This window comes from Cygnus atratus, chromosome 5, assembly GCF_013377495.2.
Source record: "Cygnus atratus isolate AKBS03 ecotype Queensland, Australia chromosome 5, CAtr_DNAZoo_HiC_assembly, whole genome shotgun sequence".
In the NCBI taxonomy this organism is placed as follows: domain Eukaryota; kingdom Metazoa; phylum Chordata; class Aves; order Anseriformes; family Anatidae; genus Cygnus; species Cygnus atratus.
The window spans coordinates 31995782-32016502 of NC_066366.1; the positions used below are offsets into that span (position 1 = coordinate 31995782).

General features: G+C 40.5%; 1 protein-coding gene across 11 annotated transcripts in view; it reads right to left on the reverse strand.

The window, feature by feature from the left end:
• Positions 1 to 20721, reverse strand: part of MGA (MAX dimerization protein MGA) — a 65019-nt gene that overhangs the window by 23166 nt on the left and 21132 nt on the right. For 7 of the 11 annotated variants that reach the window (XM_050711318.1, XM_050711317.1, XM_035539390.2 and 4 more), the window contains exons 6-15: positions 18399 to 18527; positions 17307 to 17405; positions 15755 to 16401; positions 14893 to 15250; positions 13480 to 13703; positions 12465 to 12605; positions 11921 to 12053; positions 4772 to 5404; positions 3850 to 4161; positions 787 to 2480 (exon numbers count right to left, since the gene is read on the reverse strand). In XM_050711318.1, the coding sequence (XP_050567275.1) occupies positions 787 to 2480; positions 3850 to 4161; positions 4772 to 5404; positions 11921 to 12053; positions 12465 to 12605; positions 13480 to 13703; positions 14893 to 15250; positions 15755 to 16401; positions 17307 to 17405; positions 18399 to 18527 (4370 nt within the window). Of the gene's footprint in view, positions 1 to 786; positions 2481 to 3849; positions 4162 to 4771; positions 5405 to 7117; positions 7416 to 8880; positions 9396 to 11920; positions 12054 to 12464; positions 12606 to 13479; positions 13704 to 14892; positions 15251 to 15754; positions 16402 to 17306; positions 17406 to 18398; positions 18528 to 20721 lie in introns of those variants that run through there. The other 4 variants (XM_050711316.1, XM_050711315.1, XM_050711314.1 and 1 more) reach the window with 2 other exon arrangements.

The window sequence follows — 20721 nt, forward strand, 5'->3', positions numbered from 1 at the left end:
ACCCTTCCCTTTCCACTTTTATCTCATCCCAAGAAAATATTTATTTTTTATGTTCATTCGCATCACTTAGAAAATCAGACCTTCACATTTTTTTAGTAACAACGCACTGTTTCTTAAGTCACATACTGATATATCAGAAATACATGAAGTAGTTACATGTAGGATTGTTTTCTTTTAACTTCTGGGTGAAATTTGATGGAAATTCTATGAGCATTAAAATCTAAAGACATCTTACCTATATTACCCTTTATTTTGTGACTTCTGCAGCCTTTTTCTTTTCTACTGAAGATGGAACAACAGCTTTCAACACTACATAAATTTATTGCTAAACTTCAAGAGGAGTTTAAGGAGCAATTCAAACATTCCTTCCAAAAGCAAATGCTAAATATTAAGGGCTACAAAAATTAGATAAAAGGAAACAGCTGAAAATAGCAGAACTGCTAGACTAGCTACTACATTTTAGAATCATATGTCATATTAGGAGGAACCAAGTTGCTTGAGTCAATACAGTAGGAAGACAATATGAAGAGTTCTTTAACAGCTTTTTCAATGTAACTCATGTCATCCGAGAAACAGTTCCTAAAAGGCCACTAAAATGCTACCTATAAAAATATGCAAGTAAGAAGAAACAAGAAACATTTTTGCTTGGAACCCATATCAAGATTTTTTTTTAAAGAAACCAAAGCCCAAAACACAAACATCATACTGTTTCTTTGAAATCCATGGGTTTAGACATATTATTTGGACAATTAAAAAAAATCCCTTCATAAATAGTTAAATACTTACCACTTTTTCAACATCTATTTCCTCTTCACTTGGGAAATCAGAAGCACCATCCAGAATCTCATCAGCAGAATCATCAGTTTTTTCATCCTCATCATCATCTTCGTATTCTTCCTCTTCCATATAATCTGCAGGTGTATCAACAGGGGGCATACCACCCTTTTTCTGACGTTTGGGTTCCTGTGCCCTCTGTTCTGGTGTCAGGAAGTCACCTTTATCTGATCTGTCAGCTTTGTTGTCTGCCTCACTTTTGTTTTCTAAAGCAGGTGCAATGCTGGATATTTTGCTCCAAGAACTGTTGGCATGTATTACAATGTCTTTAACCATTTTCATTTCTTCCTGAGAATCAACAGCACCTTGTTCTTTGTTGTTATTATTTTCCTGCGTGGCTGAATTTGTTTTGCCTTCCTCAGTATTTACTGCTTTTATTTCTCCTGAAGTACTACCCTGCTCTTTTGCAGAACTCATTTCAGACTTGCTTCCTTTTTTCGCTCCTAAGCTTTCTGCTTCCGTAGAGCCCTTGTACTGCTTTCTTTCCATTTCTGGCTGTACAGCATCACCCTGGCATTCTTTTCTGTTGTGAGGCAGTTCAGTCCCTCTCTGCTCCTTCTTGTTCTCCAGCTGTGTACCTTGCTCTTGTTGACTCTGGGACTGCCCAGAACTTGACTTGTTGCTCTCCTTCATCTGTGCCTGTGCATCTCCTTCCTGCGCTTTAACTGGTTTCTCTTCCTGTTCAGCAGGCATTTGTTCCTTACCATGGTTCTTCAACTGTGCAGTCTCCTGATTACTGAGACCCTGTGGATGTGCACTATCCAGAGGACCAGCTACAGACCCATCTGATGATCCACAAATGGTTTCAGTGTTAGTTGAAGTAGCCTCCACTACAGTTTCAGAATGGACAGAATCATCTTTCTCATCAGTGACTACTTCATTTTCCTCATCATTTGGCTTTTCACTGATGTACGAATGGTCAGATGATATGACATCTGTGGAAACATCATGCTGAAGAGAGGATTCATCACAAGAGCTCTCAAGTGCCTTAGAATCCTTTTCCACTGTCTCTAACGCAGTGGAATTTTTACCAGGTGTGACTGTGTCAGACACTGGCTCTTCAACATTATTTGGCTGGCTTACTGACACCTCATTTTCTTCTTGTTTGCTATCTGACACTGTGACCTCAGACTCTGTAACTTCAACTTCCTCTGAGCACAAAGCCTTCCCCGTCTCCTTCTGCTGAGCAGCACCTGAGTCATCTTTCTGGCTTATTTTCTTGGAATCCTTCTTCATCTGAAGAGATGCAAAATGGTGAAGAATGGAGTTTGGCACAGTCTTCTGTCCTGGGAGCTGAAGTAAAGCAAAGCTACCAGATTGTAAAGGTATGAGATTAGCAGTTGAAGCTGGCAGAACACCTGAGCTGCACGTTATTTTTGACTCCGAGGCTGTTTGATTTGTCATGTTGCTAGCAGCAGGAGGAGAGATCCTCAGAGTCAGAGTGCCTGCTTGTGACACAAAACTCGTTACTGAAGGAAGAACAGAGGGTGCTTGAGTGACTAGATTAGACGTAGGGGATAACTTGGGTCCTGCAGTTTGTGAAGCTGGATTTGTGGCAGGAGAAGTGGAAGACACAGAGGAAGGAGGAGATAGAGGTGACTCAGGCAGTTTAGCAGGTGCAGGCAACCGAATTCCTACGACAGATCCTGTGAAGGAAAGAAAAGAAAATATCAGCATGTACTTCCCCACATCATTTTTTTCTTTTAGTTTTAGCATTTGATGCTGTACCAAAAGTAGCCAGCAAAGAAAAATAAACTGTTGAATTTTCATACAGAACACTCCAATAAAATACATGAGGTGGCTACTCTAGAATTAACTGACTTAATAGTAAGTTTTAGCTTTTTTTAAAATGAAAAAAAGCACTGCATTTAGTTGAGATTCCCTTCATTTTACTCTTTCCCATTTGCTGCAAAAAAGGGAAACTGTGGATTTTTCTTAACTAAATGAAGAGAATACTGCTTAGTTATTTTTTTCACTCCCAGAAGAAGACTTCTGCAGAGAAAAACTATGACAAAATTATGTGATTATACCACTATCTTTTTCACCATAACGAACTCCTTGGTGCATTTTATTAGATTCCCAGCTGGGAATTCCATTTAAAACACAGAGGAAAAATATGACAGGCAGCTAGCCTCTGGTAACAGCAAAAACCCCAGATCAGAAAGGAACTTCAATGCACTTTTTGGCTGATTCTTCTTCACACCTCATGCTCAGACCTCAGCTAAGGCACAGGATTATCTTCACTCTTCCCCCTCAGTTTTGTCATCTACTGCTCTTGCTCTCACATCTCTATTTCCCACACCACTCTGCCTCCATCTCCCCCAGATGCTTCTTCATAAAAGAGAACAGAGAAAGAAATCTACTATAAAGTGTATGCAAAGCATCACTTATTTATAAACATGTTTGATTTGCAAATATGTACGTACAACAGTACTCTCAACAAACATCCTACCTATTCTCTGCTGGACACCTGCAATTTCTCTTCAACCAGGCCCTAAGAAAAAGCTGAAAATCAGTTTCCTCTCACACTCTAGAGAGGAAAAAGACCAGTGATTTTATACTGTTAGTGTAACACTTGACCTGAATATTTATTGTAAACGCGCTAAAAATGCAAAACCAAACAAAAATAAGGCAGCACATCCAACAAGACATTAAATAACACCTCGGTCTCTTTAAAAGCATCTCCAGCAAGTGTGATTTTTGAATTATTGCATCCACAGAATTTCCTTTAAGTTATGATAATTGCAGCGTGTGTATCTCCTTTGCCACATGTGGAACTTGTTCCCACCAACTCCCAAATGCTGGCAACTTAGCCTCTAACTGTGCTTTCTGCGTCTTAGACACGTGGTATTTTAGTTGCATTACATCTGAATAATTACACTTAATGTTCTTTACTTACACAGAACCAAATTAGACCCTACTGGTTTTAACAGAAGAAATGAGTATCACAGAGGTGATATTACACAGCATTTCTAGGTGACACTACTCAGTCAAGAAAGAAAACAGACTTTTTACCTGGATTGCGGAACATCACTGGCTGCACACTGGGCTGGGCACTGGGCTGGGTACCTGGAGCTCGAAACTGATGCAGGGGGACAAGCTGAATTATCTGTCCGTTAGGATGTCTGAACAAGTTCACACCACCAGGGCTCCTGAGAGGCTGAAGGATCATCCTCTGCCTCTGAGGAAGCTGCACGTTGTTTAACGGTCGCAGAGTAGGAGACGTCTGATGCACTGGAATCAACAGCAATCGAGGTCCTGCACGTTTCTCTGTTCCAGGAGAGATCTTTGGGGGCGTCTTATTTAGAGCTTGTGGAGCAGCATCTTCTGAAATGTTTTGAAAAGTTACATAAAATCGGGTTAAGAAAACATCTTACAAATCAGACATTATCCTTAAAAAAACAAGCACAGATGTTTTGGAAGCAACTGGATCTTTGACCATGTGAAGGCACGTTATACCAGTATCTTCATATGTTTATTCACAGAACACACACTGAACTGAACAAACCAGGCCAGAACATACTTTTTCATGCAGTTCTGTCAACCCTTCTCAACCATGAATCAGAAGACCTCCACGTAAGGATGAGAGGGTAATTCCATACCTAATTCTTTGATTCTACGCAAACAGCGAAATTGTAGCAGCCATAGCGGTAAGTGCACTATACATTTCTACAGTACAAGAAATGATGCAAGTCTTCCAGCTCATTTCAAAGCAGTCACTGACTACACAGCTACATTTTTTCCTTCTCTACTGGCTTAGGCTGGAATAAAACAAGCAAGTCAAGAGATTACATTTCTCATCCTATTTTGGAAATAAGGGTGAGGCAAGTGTATCTATATTTAAAGTAGGTTTTACAGTTGCAGACTGTTCCAACTATGAGCCAGGCAGGAAAAAAGCGAACGTCTGCAGGAATAGGCCAAAGCACCCAAGCCTTACCTCTTTTTGGAGCCAGTGAAGGAGTTGACTTAACTCCTGATAATATAATGGGAACAGAGCTGATGGAGGAAGTTGGTGTGGTCACCACCGATGTAGCTACTGCAGTTGTTAGCACAACTGTAGAAGTGGATGTTGTGACTACAGGACAAGTAATTGTTGGCGTTGTTACTACAGTAGCGAGTGTTACCATTGGTACCGGTGCAGCAATGGCAGTCGCTTTTGTTATATTCACAGTGGCAGTAGGAGTGGCAGGCGAGGAAGTAGTACAAGTGTTGATTCCAGGTGTTGCAGAAGCACCTGTAACTGTAATTGCAGGAGGAGAGGAGGCAGGTTCACTAGCTCTTGTCTGGCTAGGAGCAGTCACAGTAGATGCTGCCACACTGGTGCTTTCTACAGTTACGGGAGAAGTGGTGATGGCTGTAGTGACCCCAGGAGAGAGAGTGCACTGAGCTGGAGACGGCCGTGAGGGAACCACAGGAGCAACAACCATTACTGGTGTCGGCTTGATATTGAACTTCTGTGGCGGCCCTGATGGAGGCTGGCAAGTGCTCACTGCAGGAATCTTCTGCTGCAGAGCTCCAACTTTGTTCATCACAAACTTTGTGAACACACCACCAGGAGAGGGTCGAGCAGCTGCAAATAAAAACTTGCAGGTCAAAATTTTAGTAACTCCCTCTTTGCCTTTCATGAGGTGCTACAACTGTCATTTCAGCATGAATTTGGGCCTCCATTCTCCTTAAGATTACCTTGTAATTAACTTGAAACCCTTATGGGAGTCCTGAATATGCTTTACATATTAGAAATATATTTGCTTTATTTTACTTCTACAGCATGCTGTTACATTTCCTCCTGGCCAGAATGAGGTCTCGAGGTATTACATTATCATAAAACTAGGAACAAACAAATTGCTAGGCAAAATCATGAGCTCAAACTACTTTCTAAATGTTAAATTTCTCCCCAACAGCTTTTATGATCTTCCTGTTTTCACTGCTTCTTGATTTTCATCCCCCTTCAACTGCATCCATGTGGTAGACAGCCACAGAGGAAGGGGGAAGAGAGGTTTGCCACTTCCCCTTCTCATTGCAGTGACAGCTGTGCGGCTGACAACTGGATGGGACAAATTCAACCAACTGGAAGTAACCACTATTGGGAAGCTCCTTCCCCTCATCCCTTGCTCTCCAGGGATCAGAATACTGCATCTCCATCACACTCCAGATGCCTACAGATGAGGAGTAGAACCTGGATATACAGTACAACAATGCAGAAATTATTGGGCAAGCCCAACTTATGTATTGTAGTTATTTCTGTGTATAGATAGCATCTTTAGCTCAGGCTGTGCCAGAATATTTAAATCATATATGCAATGATCGCTTCACCCATCAATGAAATGCAGCCACCTTTCCAATACTGCATAAATAACTAACACAACAGGTTTTATTACAGGAAAAGAAAAACAACACAACCATTTACACTGCAAGGAACATCTAGGCAGAAAGAAACAGAATAATTCATCAAAATCAACATTTTGCCAGGACACAGGTAACATCCTTTTCCCTTGCAAAGCTTCTTGAGATCTTTAATGAAGATGTCGGAATGGGTGGATGGGCACTAGATCTTCATTTACGTTATTTTTTTAAACCTCATGCTACACACAGTACTTAAGAGCAACTTCCTCTCTTGCCGTGCTGGGTAACCATTTCAGTACCAACTCAGACACAAGTACCACATGCTTCTTCTGATATTCCTTTTTTTTTTTTTTTAAACTCAAAGTGCTGACTAAGTCCAACCCTGTTTAGCTTGTGAAATCCAATGAGATTACAGGTCAGTGTGGTTATCGGCTGCACACCTGTTCTTTTGCTAATCCAGATTTGGACCATCTTGTCTTTCACTGTGCTGCTTCATGCATCTTTGCTGGTCACATGAATTCCAATTGTAAGTGCGACATCAAAAAAACAAACAGTGAAGAACCACAGATTAGAGTGATCCTTTTACTTTAACCTTCATTTTAAGTTCAATGTTTGATGAAAAGCAATTAAAAATCACAGTAAGAAAACTCTCAAAACAAAAATCCAAGTTTAGCACTGTCTGCATCCATTCTTCCTTGTCTCTTGAAAATATGCTCTAGTAGTATTAGTAAAATAACTGAAAGTCAACATTTGCAGTCTTATTCTGAAGTCAAAACAAAACTTTCTGCTTTAAAGAGGTTATTTATTGCAGAGGCAGTTTAGGTGGCAACTCAGCCAAAGGCAGCAGGCACTGTTGCAAAGAAAGCAACAGCAATGCTGTACACTCGCTTTTTATTTTAGCTTCACGCAATTCAAAATACAGTAATAAGTTCCAACCTACCTATCTGTCTCTGTGCTGGGACATGAGCTTTCAGAGTCGTCACAGTGGGGGTTGAAGTAGTGCTGGTGGAAGATGTAGTTTTGGGAGGTGATGCTGCGGGCACCTGGACTGATGGTGTCCCAGGAGCAGCTGCTTTAGCATTGGATGCTACCTTGGAGATCACAGTACTGAGGGTTGAGATATCAAGTACTGTGGGTCGCAGCCTGCCTGTGATATAAGCAGCTAGCCGATTGGCAGGATGTAATGCCCCCATCTGTCCCAAAAGCAGTTTGGCCTGAGGATACCTTTTATCATTAACCTGAAAAAAGTGGAAAAGGGAAATTTTGTGAAAAGAATGCTAATTCACTGCCTCTGGAGAGGCATTTCAATCCAGGGGACTTCCAAGTGTCCTTTTCAAAAAAAAAACAAAAAAAAAAAACATTGCCATTCAGAATGGGAACTCCTCAATACCTCGCTGCCCAGGGGAACTTCAAGCAACTCTGTTATTATCTCTGTAATGCAGCTATTAGATACTCCTTGGACTCTCATAGAACTGTAGAGTCCAAAGGAACATGAGAAATCACTGAAACTAAGTACAGTGAAGCTAGCACATATTTTTCTTGTCCTTTACTTATGCTAAAGTCCTGAGTAAAAATGTTTTTCCAAATTCAAGGACAATTTTAGATAGAATTCTCCTACCTAATCAATACCTAGCTTTACAGAGGAAAGAATACTTATGTCACATACACTGGGACAAAACTCTGAAGTTTGCAAAAGCTCTGTCAGCCTTTTTTCCTTACCTGTACTGTCCCTTGATACTGAAATTAAGGTATTATCAGTTGATTAACTTCATATCAGAGTTGTAGTTGTAACTGACTGCACAGGAAAGAAGAACCTATTTTTTCCTGGATAGCAGGCTGTAAGCCTAGTTGTCAATGGGAAGTTTCACACTGATTTGGTTGGCAGTGTTGCGTTTTACTTTCGGGTTGTTTGCTAATACCCTCTAAAAGCCAAAAATATTTAACACTCTGTAATGAAAAAGGTCCTTACTCTTTTTACTGATCAACTATCAAAAAAACAGGAAATCTCTCCCTAAGCTTCTCTTTTTTCTCATTTTCTGATTCATATGCCTCCAGTGAAAGTGGTGTTACCATAACCACAAAATATCTCTGAAAAAGAAAGACATCCTAGCCCTACAGCTCCTTCCACCAATTCATAACAGCAAATTGGCAGCATGAAACTGCAGAGAAATGACTCACTTTCAATTTAGGATTATGAAGTCTCTTGATGACCAACATATCCTCAAAGATGACACAGGCTATTAGGGAAGAATAACAGTAACTGTAGCAAAAAGCAACTTAATGTTTAGTTTCCTTTTAAAGTTTTGTCCCAGTGTACAAAATTCCTCTGAAAATATTCTTTCTGTGGCTTCTAACAGCCACTCATCTGGAATTATCTGTCAATGCACCTGCAGGGAGTTTTCCAAAGCTCCAAGAAGATCTTGAGAAAAATTCTGTACTTGGGCCACCAAGACCCAAATGGCCAAAAGGCCTCCCTAAATCACCAAAGCTCAGACTCGCAATCAGATTTCTTGTTACTGTGTCAATCTTGAAAGGGACAAAGTTATGGAAAGGCAGAAACGCCACTGGATATGAAGAAACCTTGTTTGGACAGGCTAAAGATTAGGTAGACAAATTAAGGAGTGTTTTTTCTCGCCTTTAAGGGGTTCTAGGACACTGGATGAAACTGAATCTAATCTCCACAGTAAAGGCAGAGGGACCCACCTGAATCAAGCCTGAGGGGCTCATATTAGCTTTGCGTTTGTAGACAACCAGCCTTCCTGCAGGAGAAACCCCTGCATAAAAAGGCAAGCCTTTGCCCCCATGCAACTTCTCCCGTGGCTTGTCCAATGTGTCTGCCCGCAAGAACTTTAGATTTTCTGTTTTTTTGCATGACGGCACTCCACTATCGGGAGTCTCCAAGACAGGTGTCTCAAGCTTTTCATCTTTGTCCTGGTAGGATGGCACTGAAATTTTCACTCTGGAGGAGTACACAGGAGGGTTGTTTTCATCCTGGGCCTTGTATTCCGAAGCCAATTCAATAATGAAGCTACCCACTTTGAGGCACTGCGGCATGTTACTGTTGATATGCTGTGACAAGATGGTCAAGATCTTATTGCAATCTTCCTCCCAGTTGCAGTCAGAGATAATCTCGATAAGTTTGGTTGGTCCACCAGGAGTGGTGTGATGAACATAGGAGGCAGAGTCCCCCTCACTATGGGAAGACCACCAGCTTTTCTCTGAGAAAGAATTGAAATAGGTTTCTGCAATACTATGGCATTTTAATCACCTGGATATTCAAACAGTTTCATTCTGCCCACCTCCACCCTTGTCTCAGATGCAGGGCAACAAAAAGAAGTGTTCAAAGCATCTCTTTCCAGATGAGAGCTTCACAACAAGCAAAAAATGCAAAACTAATGTAACTATTTCTCACAGTTCATTCCCTGCAGCCATACTAGGTTGTATCCCATTGCATCTCAGAAGCTAAACAAAGCTGGGTTGTTTCAGCATATGGATGTAACATCTCCAAGCAACACCAACATGCAGCAGAAAGCATTGCTGGTTATTCAAGAGATGGCACATTTCCGTTGTAGTCAGCAAAGGACGAGTGTCCCATAAGGGCATTAAGGGCAAACAAGCTGCCACCAGAACTGTCTTTTGTGGAAGATGTGTAACAGAAGCATGATCTTTTGCTGTCATTAGAAATCCAATGTTACTTTTTCAAAACTGTAAGGATGTTGAGCCCTGTGTCCTGGACTTTTGCATTATGACCTACCAATTCATCAGCATTTTCAACTAGTTGCATTATTTTTCCATTCCCATCCTTAAACAGTGCTGTTGCATACATCAAACAGTGAAAAAAAAAATCAGTTCAAAAAGGCAGCTATACTTCATTAGTGGATGACACAATGCCTCAAGTATATGCCTCATTTTAAGATTCGTAATGTGATTTGGGCTACTTCAGACCGAAAGAGAACACAGATGTCTAACCTACTTCTTTATGAAATACAAACTCAAACCCAGTATAAAAAAATCACAGAATCATTAAGGTTGGAAAAGCCCTCCAAGATCATCTGGTCCAACCATCCCCTACCACCAATGTCACCCACTAAACCATACCCCTAAGCACCACGTCCAACCTTTACTTAAAATCCCCAGGAACGGTGACTCCACCTCCTCCCTGGGCAACCCGTCAATGCCTGACTGCTCTTTCTGAGAAGAAAGGTGTCCTCATTTCCAACCTGAACCTGGCACAACTTGAGGCCATTCCCTCTAGTCCTACCACTAGTTATCTGCGAGAAGAGGCCGACCCCCAGCTCCCCACACCTTCCTTTCAGGTAGCTGTAGAGAGCAATGAGGTCTCCCCTGAGCCTCCTCTTCTCCAGACTAAACACCCCCAGTTCCATCAGCTGCTCCTCATAGGACTTGTGTTCCAGGCCCTTCACCAGCTTCGTAGCCCTTCACTGGAAACACTCCAGGGCCTCGATGTCCTTCTTGTAGTGAGGGGCCCAAAACTGAACACAGCACTCCAGGTGCGGCCTCACCAGAGCAGAGTACAGGGCGACGATCACCTCCCTGGCCCTGCTGGCTACACTATTCCTGATACAAGCCAGGATGCCGTTGGCCTTCTTGGCCACCTGGGCACACTGCCGGCTCCTGTTCAGGCGAGCATCAATCAACACCCCCAGATCCTCTTCCTCTGCACAGCTTTCTACCCACTCTGCCCCAAGCCTGTAGCATTGCATGGGGTTGTTGTGGCCAAAGTGCAGGACCCAGCACTCAGCCTTGTTGAACCTCATCCCATTGGCCTCTGCCCATCGACCCATCCTGTCCAGGTCCCTCTGCTGGGCCTTCCTACCCTCTGGCAGATCAACACTTCCCCCCAACTTGGTGTCGTCTGCAAACTTACTGAGGCTGCACTCAATTCCCTCACCCAAATCATCAATAAAGTTATTAAAGAGGGTGGGCCCCAACACCGACCCCTGGGGAACACCACTGGAGACCAGTCACCAGCTAGATTCCACTGCCTTCACCACCACTCTCTGGGTCCTGCCGTCCAGCCAGTTTTTAACCCAGCAAAGAGTGTGCCTGTCCACGCCATGGGCTGCCAGCTTCTCCAGGAGAATACTGGGGGAGACCGTGTCAAAGGCTTTGCTGAAGTCCAGGTAGACTACCTCAACAGCTTTATATGTATCATATTTCATGTACTGCAAAAATCCAACTCAACCCTTCAGCTTGAGCTAAAAAGAATTCAACACTCAGCAACTCCAGATAAAAGTACAGACACTTCTTTGTCCTATATAGTTCTAGGTGGAGAACACAAAGGTCCCGGCCTCACAACACCACTTAGGTATTTATTAATCTTTCAGCAACTACAAAGTAATGTAGGTGGAGGGGGGACGGGACACAACACCCAACACCCTGTGGTCTCCATTCCTTCACAAGTACCTGATCACCATTCTCGATGACAAGTCTGCTATGTAATACTGTCTTACACTGCTAAACAAGCTACTGCAATACCGGTCATCTTAACCTCAGAACAACAGCAAGTATTGGATATTTAGCCTGCTGTATCTCCCACATGACACACATACAACTGCTTAAGAAAACAGGAAACTACAAGCACATTGTAAGATTTTTATTGGCAACTGCTGCAGTAACTCCCCTGGGCAAATGAACTTTTGTTTCATCAATAACTAAGTTTTACTTTTTTAAAGCAAGGAATTACCAAGTGGTTGAATTATACTCAAGACTCAGCTCTTACCTCCGAATTTATCAGGGTCTTTGTTTATCTCACAGGTTTCTTTCTTACAAGATTCTTTCTTAACAGACTCTTTCTTAGATAATTCTTTCTTCGAAGACTCTTTCTTAGAAGACTGAAGTCCTTGTTCATACATCTGTGGAAGGAAAGAAATGTAAGAAAAACTCTCATCTTGTGTATCCTCTTCCACAATAAAATCACATCACAACATAAACTAGTTCATCTATCACCCAGAACCACAGAGCATACTCAACCTTTGACAGTAACACAACCTTCATCGTAGAACAGCTCTTTTAACAACGAGCATTTAAGCCTCGCATGATAATGCAAATGTGATAATGTGAATTTCAACAGACAAGACAATTTCTATCATGGTAACAAGACAAGTTTACCAGCACTGCGTGGTGATTTAGATTCTACGGCTCTATCACTGTCAAATAAAAGCCAGGTCTTCATGTCATGTAGAAGTTCCTGAGGAAAAATTCCTCACATTTCCCCAATCTCTGCCTGTTAAATGATACACGCTGGATACACTGTGACTTTTTACCTTTATAAAAGAACTTTGTGAATCCTTTTGGTCTTTTTGTTGCTTTTTTTCCTCTTTCCCAGGTTCATATACTCGGACCCTTGCGCAAGTCATCATACTTTCAAAATACAAGTAGACAGGATCCTTGTCCTCCTCTCGAATCTACCCAAGAAAAAGAAAGAAAACCTCTCCATTCTGGATGCAGAATGCTTCAACAGCAAATGTCAAAAGAAAGTTCTAGCATTTAAAGCGGATTCTTTTTTCTTAATATCATAGACCAGACTACATCATGCTCCCAAACTATATACTCTTTTACATGGGGGAAGAAAAACAGCCGAAAAAAAATCCCATTTAGATGCTTTTCTAAACAGGGGAGAGTGTCTTAACTGCTACGCTTTGCTTAACTAATATACATTAAATAGCAACTCTGATATATTTGTTCTTTAAACATAACTAGACTCAACCCTAGTGCTATTCTTCCTCTACTGCTGTTGTTGCTTTTGTTAGATAAAGGTGAGGGGAGAGGCAAAAACAGTCTCCTACAACACTGGCAGTGAAGCCACAAGCAAGAACAAGTAAGCCTCTAGAACTACACTGAACCCTGTGTGTCTGTATCACAATTTTTTTTCCTCAATTAATTAATTAGATAGGCTACGTTATACAGCTAGTTACTTATACAAACATTACAGGACAAGCAATCATTTTCCCAGAATAGCATATATTAGAATTTCCCAAAATATTTCCCAGAATAGCACATATTACTGCATTTTAAAAAAAATAAAATAGAGAGGTTATTAGCAAATCATTATCACCTTTTGCTACCTGTATACTGCTACACTCAATTCCCAACAGAAGATTAACATAATTGAAGACTTAAACGCGGTCAATTCATCCTAACTGATCAACATACCTACCAGCAGCGCATCTTAAGCTTCCATCTCAATTTTATCTAGAATGTACAGAAGTTTTTGGCAGTGTTTGTTTGAATTTTCAGTGTAAAAGAAAAAAATCCAACATATCTCTTTTCCCTTCTTACCACTGGGTTGGGTTTAGGAGTATACACTCTTCCTGTTTTCACTCCACTGGAAGATCTATGTTTGGTAGAAATCAAGACTTCTGGGTTGGGCAGTACTGCAGGTTTAACTGGTTCAATAACAGATGGTGTTGGGATGTAAATTGGTTCTGGATCTATTTCACCTTCTACTTTCACCCACAATGGACAATTCCTGATTGGCTTTTCTGGCTCTGAGTCACAGATAGCTAGAACAAAAAAGAAAAAAAAAACATTTAAGTGAAAAATAACCCAACAGGGCAATAACAGAAATAACAGAAATTTTAGTTTGAATCTAAGACCTAACCATGTACCAATCACTAATTCACAATGCCAGAAAATCAGAGAATCACAGAATGGTTTGGGTTGGAAGGGACCTTAGAGATCACTCACTTCCAACCCCCCTGCCATGGGCAGGGACACCTCCCACCAGACCACGATGCTCAAAGCCCCATCCAGCGTGGCCTTGAACGCTCCCAGGGATGGGGCATCCACAGCATCTCTGGGCAACCTGCTCCAGTGCCTCACCACCCTCTTCCTTATAAGAGCTTCTTCCTTATACCCAAATTAAATCTACCTTCTCAGTTTAAAGCTGTCATCCCTTGTGCTATCACTACTGGTGTTTTTTCCTGTCTCAAATTCTAGCCAAAAGCAACAGGGATTTGTCCACAAATAAGAGGAAATGAAAATTAAAATGATTCTAAAGTAATCACTGTTTCTCAGGAGGACTGTGATAGCAGATAAGGAAAAACACTAAAAAAATAGGTGATCCTCGCTGACAGCAAATGATTAAAAAAGACAAACATCCAAAAAACATACTTTATAACACAGCTCTACAAAATAATTTATTTACTCCAGTGCTAAAATAATTACTAGAAAGAAACTGAAAATGTACTTTGTCAGTTTTTATCATTTTTCTGAGCATACCTTAGGCCAGATCTAAAACTAATGTAAATTACTATATTTCCACTGAAGTCAGTGAATTTTGCTGCTATATACAGGAATCGAAAATATGGCGCTATAGATGCTCACTTGGTAAGAGGGAGAGCAAGAGCACCATGACAGCGAAGATTATCAACAGCTATAGTAGCAGCTATCTCATATCCTTAGTCTTTGAAGATGTTTGGAGAGTTGAGCAAAAGTTTAAATTATTAAAAAGAAGCTAGCTATCTGGACAAGATAAACTCCTCAGTAGTGCCAAAAAGATTGTAATAATAAAGGGAAAAGGTGTGATTTCCTGCTCGTCTGTTCTACCAAAACAGGTGTTGCAGAGGTCTCAGAGCTTGCTCCCATTTCTGCGTTTAGTAATGGGATCACTACTATGACCTAAATAAATTCCATGACAAGACAGGTAATTTCAGCAAAGCAAAGAAATTGCTTTTGCCCAGCAACACTCACTGTATTCCACTTTTTTTCTCTTCTTCTTATCTTTCTGCTTCACCTCATCTTCTTCTCCATCACCCTCTTCTGCTGCATCTTCATCCTCTTGATGTTCTTCTTGTGTTCCATAAAACACAAGACTTCCACGCACAGCCTTTTTCAGTATTTTCTTATGTTTTGATCCCCCCTTCACCAGCAACACTTTTCTCTTCAAGCAAGTGCACCCAAACATACAGTCTGGCCTGCGGCAATGGGTAGGCTGACGTTTTTCCAGTGCTAGACTGGCACATATACAACCCAGTCGGCAGAAATCGTTATTGCAAGGAGGTGCTCGTCGTCTAATTATTTTATGGATAGGTTTGTTTTTGAGAGAAGCCTAGAAAAGTTTTAGACAGTAAGTATACACTTGAAATTTTAGAAAGATGAAATCAAGCATACACAAAATTGCTATTTGAAGTTCTTTCAGGATAAGCCCTACAACTATATGGTTTATCTGTGAGAATTTGTCATCTGTATGGAAAAAACAGAATGGGGGGGGGGAGTTGAGTTAGTCCTATTGAAAAAAAGTGACAAACAGTAAGGAAGTGCAGTTACTGAATAGCAATCGTACTAACCAGAAATTTTTATGGGGAAATTTTGAGGTAATTAACAACTAATGATTCATTGCAATATGCTATTAATACAATTAGTATTTTCACATACTGTTAAGGCAACAATTCTCAGCTTTCAACGAAAAGGTCACAAGACAAAAGGAACACCACGCGTTAACCTGCCTCTTACCAGCTTCAGTCTTACTTTCTGCATCTATAGGCAGCTTCATTAAGTGCAAAGCATTGGAAAAGCAACAGTACAGAAAGGAACGAAACTACTAAGGATCTACCTGAGCTGTAAGCAGGGTTGCCAGAGAAATGTCTGCTCGTTCTTCTGTAATGTAGGTCCGTGGTTTGCCATCCCAGAGAGCACAGTCCTCCAAGTCCATTAATTTCACTTGAGATTTAGACAAACCTGGCGGACGAGCTCCTTGTTGTTGTTGTGGTGCTTGGCGAAGACTTATCTGTTTTGGCAGTATGTTTTCATCCAGAGCTGGCACCAGGAAACTATCTGCTTGGTTAGACAAACTGCTATTTGAGTGAGACTTAGCACCCTTTTCCCCTGATGCTGAAAAGTTCTGTTTCTGCTTGGCAGAAAAAGGTGAAGGCAGTATGGGCTTGTAGGATGACTTTCCTCTGTTTGAAGATGCCTGTCTGTTTTGAGTCTTTGCCTTCCTAGAGGTAGATGACATAGAAACAGGCTTGAACGTGTAAGATGTGGATGGAATTATGGTGGATTGCTTCTTTAAAACACTGTCTAGTGTTCGCACATAGCTGGTGCTCTTGGTGGGAAGCTGATACACCACAGGAGAAGTGGGCGTGCTAGAAGAGAATCCCATACTTGTTTCCATCAGCTTCCCTTCGTTTTCCAGGTACTCATCCAGCTTGTCACTACAGAATGCTGAGCGATTCTTCAAGGAACCTTCTGAACTGCCACCTAAATGAACCAAGACCAGATTAACTACCTCATAGGAAAGCACACTGACAAATCTTATAGCAATTAAACAATATAGAACAAGTAAATACCTCTTTAAAAATGTATACAGTTCCTTGAAGAGTACAACACACAAAAACCAAATATTACCCACTCTGAAACACAGCCAGCTGCGTGAACAACTGTTTTTGTAGAGATTTTGTACGTGCATTTGTTCACAGAAAGAGTCACTCTTCAACATGCAGTGCTTCTATGCAACTTACTCTGTTTGTCCTAAACATCTAGCCTACCTGGTAACACCAGAATCAACATGGAATACCCCAAAACAATACTGTATTAAAGTACAGAGAGTACAACAGAAGTATTTTATCTGAATTCCCAGCAGGAACTGGTAAATTGCCAAATACCCGTTTCTCCCTAAGACAGGGCAAAGTAATCCAACCTGTAAGAAACATTTACTCTAACTGAAGTTAAAAAAACACCAATATAAATGAAGATTACTTTACGTCATCAAGGTCCCCAATGCAATGGAGTTCTGAAATTACCATACTTCCCCAAATAAAACCAAAACTGATGAACAAAAGCAAAACTATTACAGCTTTGATCTTCACTCAAACCTCTGTAAAACAGAATATGGTTTTGTTTTGTGGGGTTTTGTTTTTTTTTTTAATCATACTCAGTTAGTTTCAATTTTCCCTTCACAAGCATCTATTTTTGGCTGCTCACAGATGCGGTAGCAATAAATTCTTCGTTCACAACAGTTTCAAAAATATAAATATGAATCTCTCATTAAGATACACATGATAATCAAATTGAAACATCTATCCAAGGTCAAGAAAGGGGCCACACATTGTAAATATAAGAAATAATCAGTGAGATCAGTGCATTTTTTCTTTTTGTATTTCTACCTTCATTTCTAGAAGCACCATGAAGTTTCCCTCGCCAGCCTTTGATCTTTGTGAAATCATTTGTCTTTCCTGTTCTGGAAACGAAAGGAAATCCAGTATCTGGAAAAGAAGAAAACTAGCCTCAGCGTGTAAATCAAGACTGATTGTAATAAGTGTCTTAATAAACTCTGCTTATTCCTTTTCAGGGATGGATAAACAGTAATAAATCAAAAAGGCAGAATAATGCTTTTGTTTGTTTTTACAAAGTAATTAACAAAGCCAAGCTACCTGTACAGATCTGTCATAACTACATTTTTCTATCCCATACAAAAGGTATCTTCTCCAGTATTTTCAATTTTATTCCCCTTCCCTTACCAATGATATAAGCAGTATATAAGCAGTTGCTTTCAAAATGCAAATGGACAAATTAGCTACTTACAAGGCTTAAAATAGGACATGTAAGTTTCGAGCTCAGGGGGAAAGATATTTGAGTCTCTCTCTCCCCCCAGTTCAGAAATAACTTACAGGACCTGCAGAAACTTCATTCAATGCTTGCTGTTATGTCTGATTAATCACAGTATCAGTTAGTGGTAGACACAGAGAATAATCACAAAGGTAAACAGTGACAGCTGTCAAATTATCCATCAGCTCTGGGTGTTAAATTGTCACCTAGAAATACTAACAGGGTTCATTGTGGCTGTATATTGCTAGTCTAGAAATAATTGCACTTGACACTGAGCTGAGAATAGAGTCTGCCTCTTTTGCACTGAAAGCAGTTCTGAGATTCAAGGCCTGCCCCTCACCAGCTCCAAAAACAGTACAGGGAGAAAGGATAGTACAGTACAGTGATCAGAAAGAGAGAGACACTGGAAATAACCATCCCTGTACTTTGTCCAACAAACAAGCTTATTGTTAAGAACAGTTATCTACCAACAGTATTAGACTTGAAGTTGTATTATAATGAGAAATGCACTTGTTTGGATACTAAGTTTTTGTTGTTTTTTTTTTAAAGCACAATTTGACAACACTTTTGTAATAAACGATCATCATTAAATATAAAACTAGATGCTTTTTAACGGATTTTGGTTATGGTTTTCTTAGCATTCTACCCACCTGGAGAATTGGGGTTTGTTCCCGGATAGTTCCACAAAGAGTAATTTGAGTAGGAAAGAGGAAGTTGCACACCCAGGTATTTCAAGTCAATGCTCATTGTTGGGTCCACAGAATTCAACTTCAATCCCACTGCAGGAGGCAATTATTAAGGTCAATGCAACAAGATATTGGGGGGGGTTGAAGAAGTGAAGATGCTTATTAAAATGGTATATTAAGTTATATACTGGTTTCTAGCATTCACCCATGTTTTAAGAGACCCAGAAAGCCCATTAGTGACTCTAGCTCTTACTTATAAAGGATTTGCAGCAGGTATGAATTAAAGAGTATTTTACAGAGATGGAAATCAAGAAAAAAAAAATTGAATGACTTGATATTTTCTTGATTGTTACCGAAGTTTCTGCAGAAATTTAGCAACCAGAATAACAACATTCTATTCATTTCCAAAATAAAAGTTTTTTTTTTGTTTGCCTTTAGAAAGTTAGCACCTTTTACAGCCTTGAAGGCTGGAACTACTCCCTGAACGAAACCAGTTGACTATTCGAGCTATTTTTGTGCAAAAGCACATGCCACACACCACACACAGTTCAGTTTCAACCAGCAATAAGAGGCGAGAGTAAACCACATTTTACTTTTGAATAAGTGGGTGGGGAGTGAGATGATGATATAAACAAAGTCATATTCAGTATTCAACTCTCTCAGGACCTCAGTAGCCTTTTTTTTTTCCCCACACTATCCTTACATCCTTACAGATAAGCTTGAAATTAGGTAGCCTGTCTTATCAGCACTTTGCAATATACCACCTTTTTTACTGGGGGGGAGGAAGCATGGGGAAAATGAAACTAAACAGTCTTGTTGATTAGCACCACAAACACTTAATTGCCTGTTGATATCTTCCTTCATCGACTCCCCCAGAATGGTTAAATTGAAAGACTTGACTTAGCCACAAAAGGTATCTTTACGAATCGGTATGGATACAGAAACACTGGGCACTGAGAGGAAGAGGGAACTAGCTAGTAAAATTTGCCTTAGCAACTTTTTCAGAGAATTATTACATGGTGAATTCAAGAAGTGACTGCTGTCAATTAAACTCAGCTCAGTCTGGAGTAAAGAATATTTATTTTGATTTTTAGCTAGAGAAACTTACAGATGTTGCTTCTGTTGCCAACAAGTCTAAAATTATTGTGTTAAATACGCACATTTTGAAATAAAAAAATGTATGACTTGACAGCGCTTAAGACACACAAAGTGTAGCTGCTGAAACCTTGTGTTGGTAGCGCACATTTATGCTCGTAAGTGGCAACGCAGTCACCTGATTATTGGCAGCCTGCAAACAATCAACATGGAACAAGTCTCAGACGTGGCAGTTAAAAATGAGCATCTTTATCAAAGACAGTCTAGTGAGATGCACAAATCTACATAGCAAAAGAGAGCAGCAAGTCAATCTAGCGTTTTGTATAAAAACATGTCAACTGCCAAATGTCAAGATGGCATCTATTTCTATTCAGAGCGAATTTAAAATAAAAAGGGAAGAGTACACAGTTTATGTTTCTTGACATTTCATTTGAATTATTCTGTCACCTTCAACAAGAGGCCTACGTTTGTTTAACACTCAAACAAAAATAAAAGCATTACCCATACACAGAATGGATTATTTCTGTTTAGGGTCATCAAATAAAAAAAAAAACCACACACACAAAGCAGAGAATGACTCCAACATGAAACACATCATGGAGTGAACACAGACAGCCTGAAGAGATTAAACGGTAACTGTAAGTATATGTCCATATGGACAACACCGAACATGACAGGTGAACTATCATTTTTACCAATTTCAAATCATCCCCAGAGTACTGCTAAGTTCCAGCTGCTGTAGTCAAATAGTAGCAAATTAAGAACCTCCTCCTTAATAATTGTCTCCTCTCTTCATCAGTGGCAGCTGCTTACTCTGAAACATGATGCCAGACAACAGTGCCTTTGATTTTCAGGAACATGCTAGGGGTTTCAAATTATCTCAGAGAGAAGAGGCACCCCATCGAGTGGCAGTACTCCAGCAGAGGCTTTCCTCCTAACATGCTACGGTTGCCTTCCCATCTTTCAAAAGCATCTTCTTCCTGCAGTCCCAATGCCTGGCAAGATCTTTAGGACCACCTCTTCCAATGCATGCTGCAATCCATCATGTATCTTAATGCTAGTCTCCATGGGAAGTATTGATGGTTTCCCAACAAACCTGGAGTACCTCTTTTTTCTCTATCTGATGACTAAGTTCATCAGTTCCATTTTCAGCAAATACCTCCATAATCTCTCCTCATGCAACGTCTCCAGA